At 48.8% G+C, this 13069-nt stretch overlaps 1 protein-coding gene across 5 annotated transcripts in view; it reads left to right on the top strand.

The window, feature by feature from the left end:
* Positions 1-13069, top strand: part of DUS2 (dihydrouridine synthase 2) — a 1337959-nt gene that overhangs the window by 946474 nt on the left and 378416 nt on the right. For all 5 annotated transcript variants that reach the window (XM_082270346.1, XM_082270343.1, XM_082270344.1 and 2 more), the window contains one exon: positions 8774-8942. In XM_082270346.1, coding sequence (XP_082126472.1) covers positions 8774-8942 — 169 coding nt within the window. The remainder of the gene's footprint in view (positions 1-8773; positions 8943-13069) is intronic.

Here is a 13069-nt window from a genome sequence, read left to right as displayed (position 1 = left end):
CCGATGAGTCTGCAGAGGTGGTTGGTATAATCAAGGGGATGACACTGTAAAGGGGTGTTTCAGAAGAAAAAAAAAAAACAAGAGCACCAGCAATATGGTAAAACATTAAACAAGAACAATAAAAAAGTCCCAAGGGACCAAAGAGCAACTGAGGCTGCAAAGCCTGTGGGGTCAGAGTACGGTAGTAAGTACTCTGTTACCTGAGAGGGCCCGGGATCCCGGCATGGGAATGGGAGCGTCCTCTATGAGTGTAAACTGTGATGGTTGGACCTTCTGGCAACGACCTGCCAATCCTGCTGTACATGTTGCGGAGAAGGATGTCTGTTAGGCGCAGGATTCGGTGGGGTATCCGGCGCTATCCCCCATTGGCGGAGCAGAGGAAGGCCTTCATCCAGGGTAGTGGCATAGGAAGTGGATCCTTGGTGTGTGATACAGAGCTTCGCAGGGTATTTCCACTTGTAGATGATACGGTGGTTTCGCAAAGCTTTAGTAATGGGGTTCAGGTTTCTCCGCAGTTGAAGAGTATGTTGCGAGTAGTCTGGTAGCACTTATATGGAGGCGGCTTGGTCCGGAAGATTGTCTTTGCGGCGAAAAGCTTTAAGAATTCTTTCCTTTGCTTGGAAGAAGTGGATGCGCATTAACACATCACGTGGAATTTCTTGCGGGAGGAAGGAGGGCTTGGGGATGCGGTGGATCCTGTCAATAGTAAGGTTGGCCGCAGTCAGGTCTGGGACGGCTTTTGTAAATAGGTCGCAGACATAGTGCGGCAATTGATTTGGAGTCACGAATTCGGGGACGCCTCTGAGTTTCAAATTGTTGCGACTGGACCTATCTTCTAAGTCCGCCAATTTGGTTTGCACTCATTTCATGTCTTCTTGGTATAGAGCATGTGAATCAACCATCGCATTATAAGATGTGGTGAATTTGCTCAGCTTATTTTCAACTGTATAGACTCGTCCTCCCAAATCTGCTATTTCCCCCGGACAACGTGCCATGGCTGTGATATTTGCTTGGAGGGAAGCATGTAATGTATTGAGCATACTTTTAATGGTGGTGTCCAACACTGGTTGTCCAGTAGTATGGAATAATGAGAAAATGTCCGGACAGGGAGCATTAGAGGTCGATGTATGTTGGTCTGAACTAACCTCCATAGATGCAGCCTGTGTCAGGAGTCTGGGATCCATCCTCGGTCGGGACTTGACAGGGCTTTGAGATGAGGGAGTAGGAGGAGAAGATGCTCCAGAGCTGTGAGCGAGAGTTCCAGGGCTCGATTGCAGAGCGCACAGCGGTGAAAGAGCGTGCGTCCCCTCCCCCCGAAGGTCCGGCGTGCTGGCCGCTAGAGGATGGCGTGCTGAGCCATTTTGGCGGAGCCCGGCGAGCACCGCTGGAAAGAATTCTTGCATCTTCTTGAGCGAGGCGGTGTCGTTTCGCCTCCGCCACTGGGACATGTGCGGGTGAGAAGGTAAGGCGTCTGGTCCGGTGTAGGATGCCGGTCAGAGGGCGCTGTGATGGGCCATAGTAAGCTGTAGAGCCGAGACCTCGCAGGAGCTCTCAGTTCAAGCGGCCATTAGCTTCGGCGGTCGCCCCCCCCCCCCCTGTCAAACGCTTTTTTAGCATCAGTTGACAGAAGGATAAACAGGGTGTTTAAATGTTTGGCTCTCACTATTACAATAATAGTCCTAATCGTGTTACGTATTGGTAAGGTTGAATAAAAACACCATCCCATCCAATTCAACCTGAGTGTGTGTATATGTGTGTTTACGTCTAAAGATAGTACTAAGTTCCAAATATGCTTAATATGCTTTTCTCTTTCGTTCATTGACAGACACAGCTCCATATCTTCTCAACCAATGAGCTTATGTTTCTCTCCTCCATAGGGGTAGGACCACGTCTATAGGGCAGTCCCAGGGGGTATACTCCCACTTCCTGCTATAGGACTTTCGTTTTTTCTGCCTACTCAGGAGTAAGGACCTAGTTCTTTGCTGGGATCTCTGGTCCTATCATTTTTTCCTTTTTTAAAGGACATTTTTATTTATTTATTTTTTTTTTTTTCGTGTTCCTGTGAGAACTACAATCAACTGCCAGACTGGGCGACAAACTGGATATCTCAGATTCTTATGGTCTTTCCAGTCTGGCCAGTGAGTGTGACCCGACCTCAGCTCTACGCTGGGTTGGCCGTGACATAAACCACTGGATGGGGGCTGTCCAGCGTGTTAAACGTCTCGCGAGGACACATAGCCCTGGTCACGATCCTAGTCATGACCTGAGTCGCAGCGTACCTCTGGCCCACAGCACCCCCCATGCCAAGATGGTGGGTGGTCTGTCTGAAGTGGTGCCCGCCTGGTCCCATGGTGCGGTAATTGGTGTCCCCCTGCCCCTCTGGTGGCCTCTCTGGGTGGACATGGGCCCCTCCCTTGGTTGGTTAGACCCCGAATGCCCTTTCTTCCCACTTTACGCCACAATATCAGGGTCTGCGGACCACTCCCTATTCCACCCATACCTAGCTCCTCCCCTCCTCCCAGGGTCGGTAATGCCTGATTTTATGTCCAGTGGTTGCTAGGGGGGGGGCGGCGCCGCCGGCAGCACAAACATGGTTTCTTTTGGGGGGGGTGGTCCTTGCGGGGGCCACCCTTGCTGTCCAAGGACCAGTGTGGGCACTGCGCGCAGCCGCTATTTTGTTGTGGATGGCTGCTGTATCTATTGGCGGTCATGTTTGTGTAGTCTGGTGGCCATTTTCTTTTAGTTTCCCATTACTTTTAATTGGCGGCCATGTTGTTGGAGACTATGTATCAGTATAGAGGTACTCACCGAGGCAGAGATGCTGAGAGTGGTTCGCTGTTGTGACTAAGCGCACTCCGCCCCTCTGGAGGTGATACAGAGGGTGGATGGCACAAAGAGGCCCAAGCTACCAGCAGGCAGGGTAGAGCTTGCGTGGAGGTCCTGTAGAACTAGAGCAGAGACTGATCAGGATCCAGCAGAGAAAGTCCGGAGCAGGCTGAGGGTCAAACACAGGTAAGCAGACAATGCAGGTCACAGGCTGAGGGTCAAGGCACTGAAGAAGGAGGCAAGACTGGGTCACAAGCAGAAGGTCAAGGCAAAGGAGACTGAAGGTGAATCCGGGTCGCAGGCAGAGGGTCAAACACAGGAGGCAAGAGCAAAGTCTGTAAAACAAGCCAAGGTTGGGTCCAGGAGAAGAACAGAGTAGGTCAGGGTCAATCCGGGTCACAGCAGGTAAAAGATCAAACAGGAACTCAGGTACAGGAAGCTGAAAGACAAACCAGCAATTCCTCTAAACACTTGGTCAGCTTTTATAGGCAGCCAGGAAGTCATGTGAAAGTCATGTAGTGTGTGTCATGTGACGGCCAGTCTGCAGCTGAAGGTTTCTCTGACACTATGGGAAGGTGATTTGGCGGTGGGCCTCTTAAGTGGCAGTACTGTGAACTTCCTTTCTGATCACCTTACTGCATGCAGCCTGAAATTCTGCATCTGTATCTGTGAAGGGGTGGTGTGTCCCTGCAGGGGTTATTTGGCTCTATCTTGCTGCTATAGTGATTTTGGTGCACTGGGACATGTAGCAGTATTTTTTTCACAGCAATTTTACACATTTTGCTGGCGGTTTCCGGGTTAACCCATGGAATCCCTGGAGCACGTGTCACCACCTGACCCCCTCTCTGAGGCTGTGGGGTCTCAGTCTGCCTTGTCTGCTATGATGGCGGTCCTGCAGTCACTGGTGTCTAAAGTAGATTGGGCCCTACAAAATAGGATGAGTAAAAAATCTTCCTCCGCCTTCACCTGCATCCTCTGCCTCCTCAGATTCTGAGGTGGATTTGGCCGCCGCGGATGCGAGTCACCCTGAGTGTTCTGATAGTGAGGATGATTCCTCTTCCACATGAAAAGGCGCTGGTGGATGCATTGATTGTATTAGTTCAGGAAACTTTAAAAGTGAAGGACGCAGCTACTACTACGTTGGCTGCGATGGTGCAGTTTGGTACTCGCAGAACCTTCAAGATGGCAAAGGTATTACTCTTTCCCGCCTATTTCGAAAACATTGTTGCAAGTGAGTGGGGTTCCCCCAAACATACTGTCGGGGTTCTTTAAGCGCTTTGCTAGAAGGTATCCGTTTAAAGAGTCCCTGCTATAGAAACTGACAATACCACCCGTGATGGACTCTCAGGTTTCCAGATTGCATAAAGCCACCCTCCTTCCGGTGGAGGACTCTCTGTCCTTTGACCTCCCTGGCGGTCTAAATATGTCCAGATTTCTGTAATAAAAGCGATACATTCTTTTGCATGGAAATCTGTTGTTTTACATTTTAAAACTCACCTTCCCCTGCGATCCCCCGCCATCCTCCCTCCCTTCCCTGCGAGCATTGCGACGCGGGGGGGGGGGGTGGAACCGGCGGCAATTTAAAAAATGTAAATACACTAAATAACATGATATAAAGTTGTGATCCTAATGGATTACACTGTATTATGCCATTTCACCACAGGATTGCACCTGGTGACTTTTCCAGTGCCCTGCCTGTGTTCTCCAGTTCTTTGTGCCTCGAAAATTGAGAACGACCATTGCCGGTTCCATTCTGTGGCCAGTGTTTGCCATAACTTTGGTTTCACAGACATTAACAGAATGGGCTAAGCTCCTGCGCTGGGATTTGGAAGGTGGACAACCTCCTCCTGACCTGGCGGATCATCTGGCACAGGGGTTGCAACATATTTGTGATGCCTCTCTGGATGCAGCCCCCTTAGCCTGCAGGGTGTCCGAGACGGCGGTGACTCTGCGCCGCATGATATGGCTAAAATACTGGTCTGCAGGCCAGGCTTCCAAGAAGGTATTGACTGAGCTACCTTTTGTAGGCGACCGCTTGTTCGGTGCTTCCATGGAGGAGATCATTAAGGGTCTTACAGGAGGTAAGAGTACTCTGCTTCCACAGTCTGCCAGGAGTAAAGAGACTCATCGCAAGCATGGTGCTTTCTTCTTGGCCCATATAAGCGGTCCTTTCGTCCTTCAGGATCTAAGGACCAGGGATCAAAATCCACCTGTAACCCCCGCAGCGGGTTCCAAGAGGCCCTGGCTGGGTAAGTCAAGAGCAGGCCCCTCCAGGACTGCAGACAAGCTTGCTTCTGCCTGAAGGGGCGCCATCACCTGTACTTTGGGTGGGGGGATGTCTTCGCTTCTTTCCAGGATCCATGGACCTCCTGGATTCAAGACAAATGGGTCCACGAGTTAATTCAGTCCGGGTACAAGATCGAGTTTTGGTCCTTGCCTCCGGCAAGGTTCTTTCCTTACAATTTGCGTTTTTGTCCCCAGATCGTCTACAAGGTCTTCTTGGGGCGGTACAGGATCTGCTCTCACAGGGGGTCATTGTACTGGTTCCGGAATTGGAACGCTTTCAGGGTTTTTATTCAAACCCGTTTACTGTTCCCAGGAAGGAAGGCAAGTTCCGTCCCATTCTGGATCTCAAGGCTTTGAACCACTTTGTGTGGGTTTAGAAATTTAGATTGGAATCCATTTGCTCGGTAGTGGCATCCCTTCATCAAGGGGATTTCCTGGCCTCTATTGATATCAAGGATGTTTACCTTCATATCCCAATAAATGTCGGGCATCAGCATTTCCTTCGCTTTGCCGTGGGCGAGGAGGACTATCTATTCGTAGCATTCACCTTTGGTCTCGCCTCGGCTCCTTGGGTGTTTACGAAAGTGTTGGCCCTAGTGTTGGCTTTACTGAGGCAGAAGGGGATTGCGGTGCTGGGGTACTGTGACGATCTCCTCCTGAGAGCCAATATGTACATTTCAGTGCAAACTATCCAAGAGTTCAGATGTAAACTAAATTTCCAAAAATCTGTTCTGGTTCCGTCCACAAAACTGGACTATCTGACCCTGGACACCACCTTAGCCTGGGTGTTTCTTCCAGAGGTGAAACTCAAGAAGTTGCAGGATGCGACAGGGCTGCTGTTGTCCAAACGGTGATCATCCCTCAGGACTTGCATGCAAATGCTTAGCCTGATGGTCTCCACCTTCGAGGCGGTTCCATTTGCTCAGTTCCATACCAGTTCTCTAAAGAACAGGCTCTAGACAATCTTATTCTGTTGAGCCGGACTAGGAGGGGATCCCTGATCTGGTGGCTCCGCTCTCCAGTGCTTTAACAGGGCAAATCCTTTCTCCCTCTGCACATGACGGTGGTCACAACGCATGCCAGCCTCTCCGGATGGGGAGGTGTCTTGGGTACGGATCTGGCTCAGGGGGTTTGGGCTTGGGAGGAGTCCAGTCTGCCGATCATTATCCTGGAAATTCGGGTGATTAGGCTTTGCCTTATTCATTGGACGGATCGTCTGCAGGGGCGCCCGGTGAGGATTCAGTCAAACAATGCCACAGCCGTGTCAAATGCCAATCATCAAGGGGGCACCAAAAGTGCCTTAGTGGCCGGAAAGTAGCTAGCATTCTAAGATGGGCAGAATGCTTTGTTCCAGCCATCTCTGCCGTGCATATTCCAGGGGTGGAAAATTGGCAGGCGGATTACCTCAGTCGGCAGAAGTTGGATCAAGGAGAATGGTCTCTCCACCAGAAGGTGTTTCATCAACTGTTCCTTAGGTGGGGGACTCCCGATGTGGACCTGTTGGCCTGTTGTCTTAACAGGAACGTGCAGAGGTTCATAGCAAGGTCCCAGGATCCTCTGGCCAATGCCACGGACGCTCTTGTAGCTCCTTGGAGCCAATATCATCTAATGTACGGATTTCCTCCATTGACTCTTCTGCTGAGACTTCTGCGAAGAATTGAGGCAGAAGGGATTCCGTTCATCCTAGTGGCACTGGACTGGCCTCGCAGGTCCTGGTATGCGGACCTAGTACGGCTGGTCACCGATGTCCCCTGGACACTCCCTCTGAGAGAAGATCTGTTAACTCAAGGACTGATCTTCTATCCTGCTTTACAGTCGCTGGCTTTGACGGCCTGGCTATTGAAAGGGTGTTGAAGGTTAGAGGGGTGTCTGAATCTGTGATTCCTACGTTATTAATAGCTAGGAAATCTTCTTCTAGGAAGTCGGGAGGGGGTACATTACATCCCGCCATTCTTTCTCGGTGTCTCTGAGTTTCTCCAAAGAGGTGTAGCTTAGCGTTTGGCCTTGGGTACCATCAAAGGTCAGATAATGGCCCTGGCGATTTTTTTTCAAAATCCATTTGCCACAAATTCCAAATACCTTTGTTCAGAGGGTCCGCCACCTGGCTCCCCCTGTTAGGGTCTCTGTTGCCTCTGTGGGACCTCCAATTTGGTGCTGTCGGTTCTTCTGAAACTGCCCTTTGAAAAATGTGTGAGATTCCTCTGCTCACTTTGACTCAGAAGGCAGCTTTCTTGGTGGCTATTACTTCTGCACGCAGGGTGTCGGAGTTGGCTGCGTTGTCCTGTCGTTCACCCTACCTGGTGGTTCACAGAGACAAGGTGGTGCTCCGTACCGGTCAGTCGTTCCTTCCTAAAGTTGTCTCTGGTTTCCATTTAAGTGAAGACATTGTGTTGCCTTCTCTGTGTCCTAAGCCTAAGCATCCCAAAGTGATTGCCTTACATTCTTTGGATGTGGTTCGGGAAATTAGGGTGTACCTGGCGGTGACTGAGTCGTTCCGAAAATCGGATTCTCGGTTTGTTCTTATGGATGGACCCCATAAGGGAATGGCCACATCTGCTGCGCCCATTTCCAGATGGTTCAAACAGACGGTGGTGCAGGCCTATTCCATTAAGAGTCAGGATCCTCCTTTCCCTGTTAAGGCGCATTCTATGATGGAGCTTAGTGCCTCCTGGGCCTTCCGTCATCAGGCATCTGTGATGCAGGTATGCAAAGCGACAAAATGTATTTGTTATTTTTGGCAGGTGAGCTCCTGTTGTTCCTGGTTGAGCTTTTGTTTTTGCCTGGTTGGCTATGTTTAGCCTTTGGGAAGTGTGTTTTTTCTTACTGTGTTATTCCCACCCTTCATATTGACACTGCTTTGGGATGTCCCATTGGTCAAGAAGATATGGAGCTGTGTTCGTCAATGAACAAAAGAGAAAACTGGATTTTTGTAAAATCCTTTTCTCTGATGTTCTTTGACGGACACAGCACTCGCCCCTCTATTGAGTTGGGTTTTATGTTCTTCTGACACTGCTTGTTACAAAACTGAAGACCTATAGCAGGAAGGGGCAGTATACCCCCTGGGACTGCCCTATAGGGTGTGGTCCAATTTTTTTCCGCCTAATGTCCTACACCTATGGAGAGCAGCATAAACCCATTTGTCAAGAAGATATGGAGCTGTGTCTGTCAATGAACATCAGAGAAAAGGATTTTACGGTAAGACAAAAATCCAGTTATTTTTGAGTTTGCAGACAACATTTTTAGTTTCTGTTTTCATAGTTTCTCAACTAAATATACTATCATTGATTATTTACTATTACTATTATTATATGGGCTTTGATGTATTATTTTGCACTTATTCCTGCAAACAGTCTCTGATAAGATCTTTCGTTTAATTTGTCTTCATCCACAGCAATTTGATAAATTGTCAATTGTGTATATAAATCATTCCTTCTCTGTATGCTTTTCTGCAGAGACTGTGTCTTTATCAATTCCTCATCATTGGTGGTGTTACTTTATGGCCATTTCAATACTAATAAAAACTTTTGGATTAGAAAAAAAAAATATGCATGTTTAAAAAATTGGCATAAATCTAATTTCACTGAAACATAAATTGTATTTATGATAATTTAATCCATGTGATGCCCATAGATTATATTTAATATCTATTCTTTTTTTGTAGTGGAGGCTCACAGGAAATTATACATGAGTTTGTTGATATAGAAGCTTTTAAATCCTTAACAGCTGCCTCATCTGTTATGGTGGCACGAGCAGCAATGTGGAATCCATCTATCTTCAGAAGAGAAGGCATTTTGTCTATAGATGATGTCATCCAAGATTACATTAGACATGTAAGTAAACCTTTTTTTATTCATGGCACGTGTGACAGACCACCTGGTACCTCGCCTGAATGCCTCCCCCAAATAGTGCCTCCTGCCCTCCAAACCTTGCTAGCAGACCGATAGCTAATAACAGCCCTTTACCCCAAGCACTGTAGACAGACAAAATGTTGAGGTATAAACAAAAGACAAAGACTCTTTATTAAAACCCAGACACATTTTTTAAACCCCCCCGGAGGACATTCCCCTCTTGGGGATATTAGCATAGATAAGATAAGATGCGCAATCAGTAAAACCATGACAATGCTAACTTTAAACATCAATCCAATTAACATCTAACAGTGATCTAATTAAATAGTAATATAATTAACAGCTAGGCACCCAGACAATGGAGTGGGTGACTGGGGACAAAGAGAAGGCAAATGTATTAAATACTTTCCTCAGCTCTGTGTATACAAAGGAGCATGGGGAGCTCATGATCATAAGGAGGATGGTATTTACACAGCCCCAAATGAAGCACAATGGGTCAAAAGTGATATGGTCGATGTGACGAATGCCCATTTGCTGGGACATTCGTTACGGGTTACTGGAGGAGTGTGGAGGCCAGCCTCCTGCCCACGGACTACGGCCCTGGCTTGTAGGGGAGCGTGGCTCTGGTTGGGGGTGTATGCTGGGGGACCCTTGGAGTACTGTTCCTTTGAATTCAAGTCCCTGTCACCCCAAGCAAAACAGACTTTGGGCCTAAGCTGCATATTACAGCAGAGGACTTCTCCACACATTGAGAGACTAAAGAGATGCTAATGACGTCTACTGTTGGAATATGTATTGACAGTTATAATAAGGTGTGTTGGAAATGGAGACGTGCAGTCTGAGAGCTGATGTCTTCTGCTTTCATCTGTTTAGAGGTGAAGTGGTGAAGTGTGTTCACACTTCTAGAAATGTGTATTCGGCTATGTTTTAGGCTTGTTTATTAATTAATTAATGTTGCAGTCTCATTCACCTATTGTCTCTTTCCAGATGGCCAGGTATGTTAATTATATTCTGTATACATAGTGAGGGAGGTTTAAAAAAGACATCAGTCCATCCAGTTCAACCTATGATGTGTGTGTGTGTTTGCGGTTAACTGTACATTGTGTACCCCTGTATGTTGTGGTCTTTAAGGTGTCCATCTAATAGTTTTTTGAAACTATCAATGCTCCCTGGTGATACGACTGCTTGCGGAAGAGAATTGCACATCCTTACTGCTCTTACAGTGAAGAACCCCCTGCGTATTTTAAGGTTAAACCGCCTTTCCTCTAGTTTTAGTGAGTGGCCACGTGTCTTATTGTATTCCCTTTCTCTGAATAGGTTTTTCCATATGCTAGGGTTGCCAGTACAGTATTTGTACATTGATATCATATTCCCCCTTAATTGTCTCTTCTCCAGAGAGAATAGGTTCAGTGCTTGTAGTCTTTCCTCATAGCTGATTTCCATTCCCCTAATTATTTTTGTTGCCCTTCTCTGGACTTTCTCCAGTTCCAGCACATCCTTCCTGAGGACCGGTGCCCAGGACTGGACAGTATACTACAGATGTGGCCAGACCAGAGTCTTGTAGAGTGGGAGAATAATCTCTTTATTTCTGGAGTGAATCCCCTTTTTTATACATCCCAGTATTCTGTTGGCTTTGCTTGCAGCGGCTTGGCATTGCATGCCACTGCCAAGCCTGTTGTCTACCAGTACCCCCAGGTCCTTTTCCACCCTAGACTCACCCAGAGGTTCTCCCCCCTAATGAGTAGCTTGCTTTCTGGTTTCTGGCACCCAAGTGCATTACTTTACATTTTTCAACATTAAACCTCATCTGCCATGTAGTTGCCCACCCCACTATTTTGTTCAGGTCCGCTTGTAAGGTTTCCACATCCTGCCCAGAAGATATTGGCATGCTTAGTTTAGTATCATCCGCAAATACTGAGATTTTACCCGATATCCCCTCCTCTAGATCATTTCTGAATAAATTAAACAGGATTGGCCCCAGGACAGAACCCTGGGGGACCCCGCTTTCCACACTTGCCCAATCTGAGTACTCCCCATTAATCACCACCCTTTGCAACCTCCCCTGGAGCCAGTTCTTTATCCAGGTACTCACCTTATGGTCCATACCTACCTTCCTTAGTTTGAACAGTAAGCGTTTGTGGGGAACGGTGTCAAAGGCCTTTGCAAAGTCAGATACACCACATCCACAGGCTTACCTTTTATCTAGGTGGTAGCTCACTTCATCATAGAAGGTTAATAGATTGGTTTGGCAAGAACGATTTTTCATGAATCCATGCTGATTACTACTAATAATACCGTTTTCATTACTAAAGTCTCGTTTGTGGTCCCTTAACATCCCCTCAAAAATTTTGCAGACTACTGATGTTAGGCTGACCGGCCTATAATTACAATACATTTGCATGATGTAATCAAGCTCCTAAAACTGGATATATATTGGAAGCGAGTTGATGAATAAAGTGTCTTTTGTTTTACCCTTAATTGAGCTCAGGCTAATGTTTGGGGGGAATTGAGGGGCCAGGTCACTGCATCACTTGAGATTCTGGGGACTTAAGACAGAAATACTTGGTTCAAGTATTGGGGATCTGTTACACTGGTGGCAAGTGGTGGGATTCTTCTCGGAATACATCCCAAACCAGGAATGCAGTGAGGAGCCCAGCAGCATCTCGGTCTAAGGAGGAACTCAGGAGATGGAGCGAGCTAGCCCCTCGGGCAGTGTCCCCATATGAGGTGGAGTTCCAGTGGAGACTACAAGACATACTGGCAAAGGAACAGGGCCATATGTCAGCCAAGGACAAGGGGAACTGGAGAAAATATGTAATGCAAGAACTCTGGCAGGAGTCCATGGAGGTAGCACAGCTTCGGTGGAAAGAGAATCTTCCAAGTACAGCGCAATGCTGGCAGGAACAAGTGAGCCAATGGATGTTTATCCGTTGACGCAGTGGGAAAGGCACCTTGCGTGCCTGGTCCAGAGAGAAATTATGCTGGACGACTCGTACCGGGCACTATGGTGGTACGCAGTCCAACGAGACCCTTGGTTGGCAGAAGGCATTCAACCAGAGGGGGAGGAGGCTATGATGGCCCAGGCCTGTTGTGGAAGGCCATGGAGGAGGAGGATGATTTTGGCAGTCCTGCGATGTCGCGGTTCTGGGCTATTTATTATTACCGGAGAAGGATGCTACCAGCCCAGTTGTTGTTGGAGCTGAGACTAGACCGCATCTTCCTTGTTATCATCGAGTGGGGGTTGGAACAGGACTACCTACACCTCCTAGACTTGGTCCAGCAGCAGCCCACAGCACTGGGGGTGGAGATGGTCGTGCCCACTACCCAGGACCAGCCAGCGATACCGGGAGAGGCGATTGTAGGTCCCTCGTCCCAGCAGCAGCCAACAACACTGGGGGTGGAGATGGTCATGCCCACTACCCAGCACCAGCCAGTGTTACCGGGAGAGGCGATTGTAGGTCCCTCATCCCAGCAGCAGCCAACAGCACTGGGGGTGGAGATGGTCGTGCCCACTACCCAGCACCAGCCAGCGTTACTGGGAGAGGCGATTGTAGGTCCCTCGTCCCAGCAGCAGCCAACAGCACTGGCGGTGGAGATGGCCGTGCCCACTACCCAGGACCAGCCAGCGTTACTGGTAGAGGTGATTGTAGGTCCCTCGTCCCAGCAGCAGCCAACAACACTGGGGGTGGAGATGGTCATGCCCACTACCCAGCACCAGCCAGTGTTACCGGGAGAGGCGATTGTAGGTCCCTCATCCCAGCAGCAGCCAACAGCACTGGGGGTGGAGATGGTCGTGCCCACTACCCAGCACCAGCCAGCATTACTGGGAGAGGCGATTGTAGGTCCCTCGACCCAGCAGCAGCCAACAGCACTGGCGGTGGAGATGGCCGTGCCCACTACCCAGGACCAGCCAGCGTTACTGGGAGAGGTGATTGTAGGTCCCTCGTCCCAGCAGCAGCCAACAACACTGGGGGTGGAGATGGTCGTGCCCACTACCCTGGACCAGCCAGCGTTACCGGGAGAGGCGATTGTAGGTCCCTCGTCCCAGCAGCAGCCCACAGCACTGGGGGTGGAGATGGTCGTGCCCACTACCCAGGACCAGCCAGTAT

Source organism: Pelophylax lessonae, assembly GCF_965119305.1.
Source record: "Pelophylax lessonae genome assembly, chromosome: 10".
Taxonomy (NCBI): Eukaryota; Metazoa; Chordata; class Amphibia; order Anura; family Ranidae; genus Pelophylax; species Pelophylax lessonae.
This window is presented reverse-complemented; position numbering and strand designations above follow the sequence as displayed.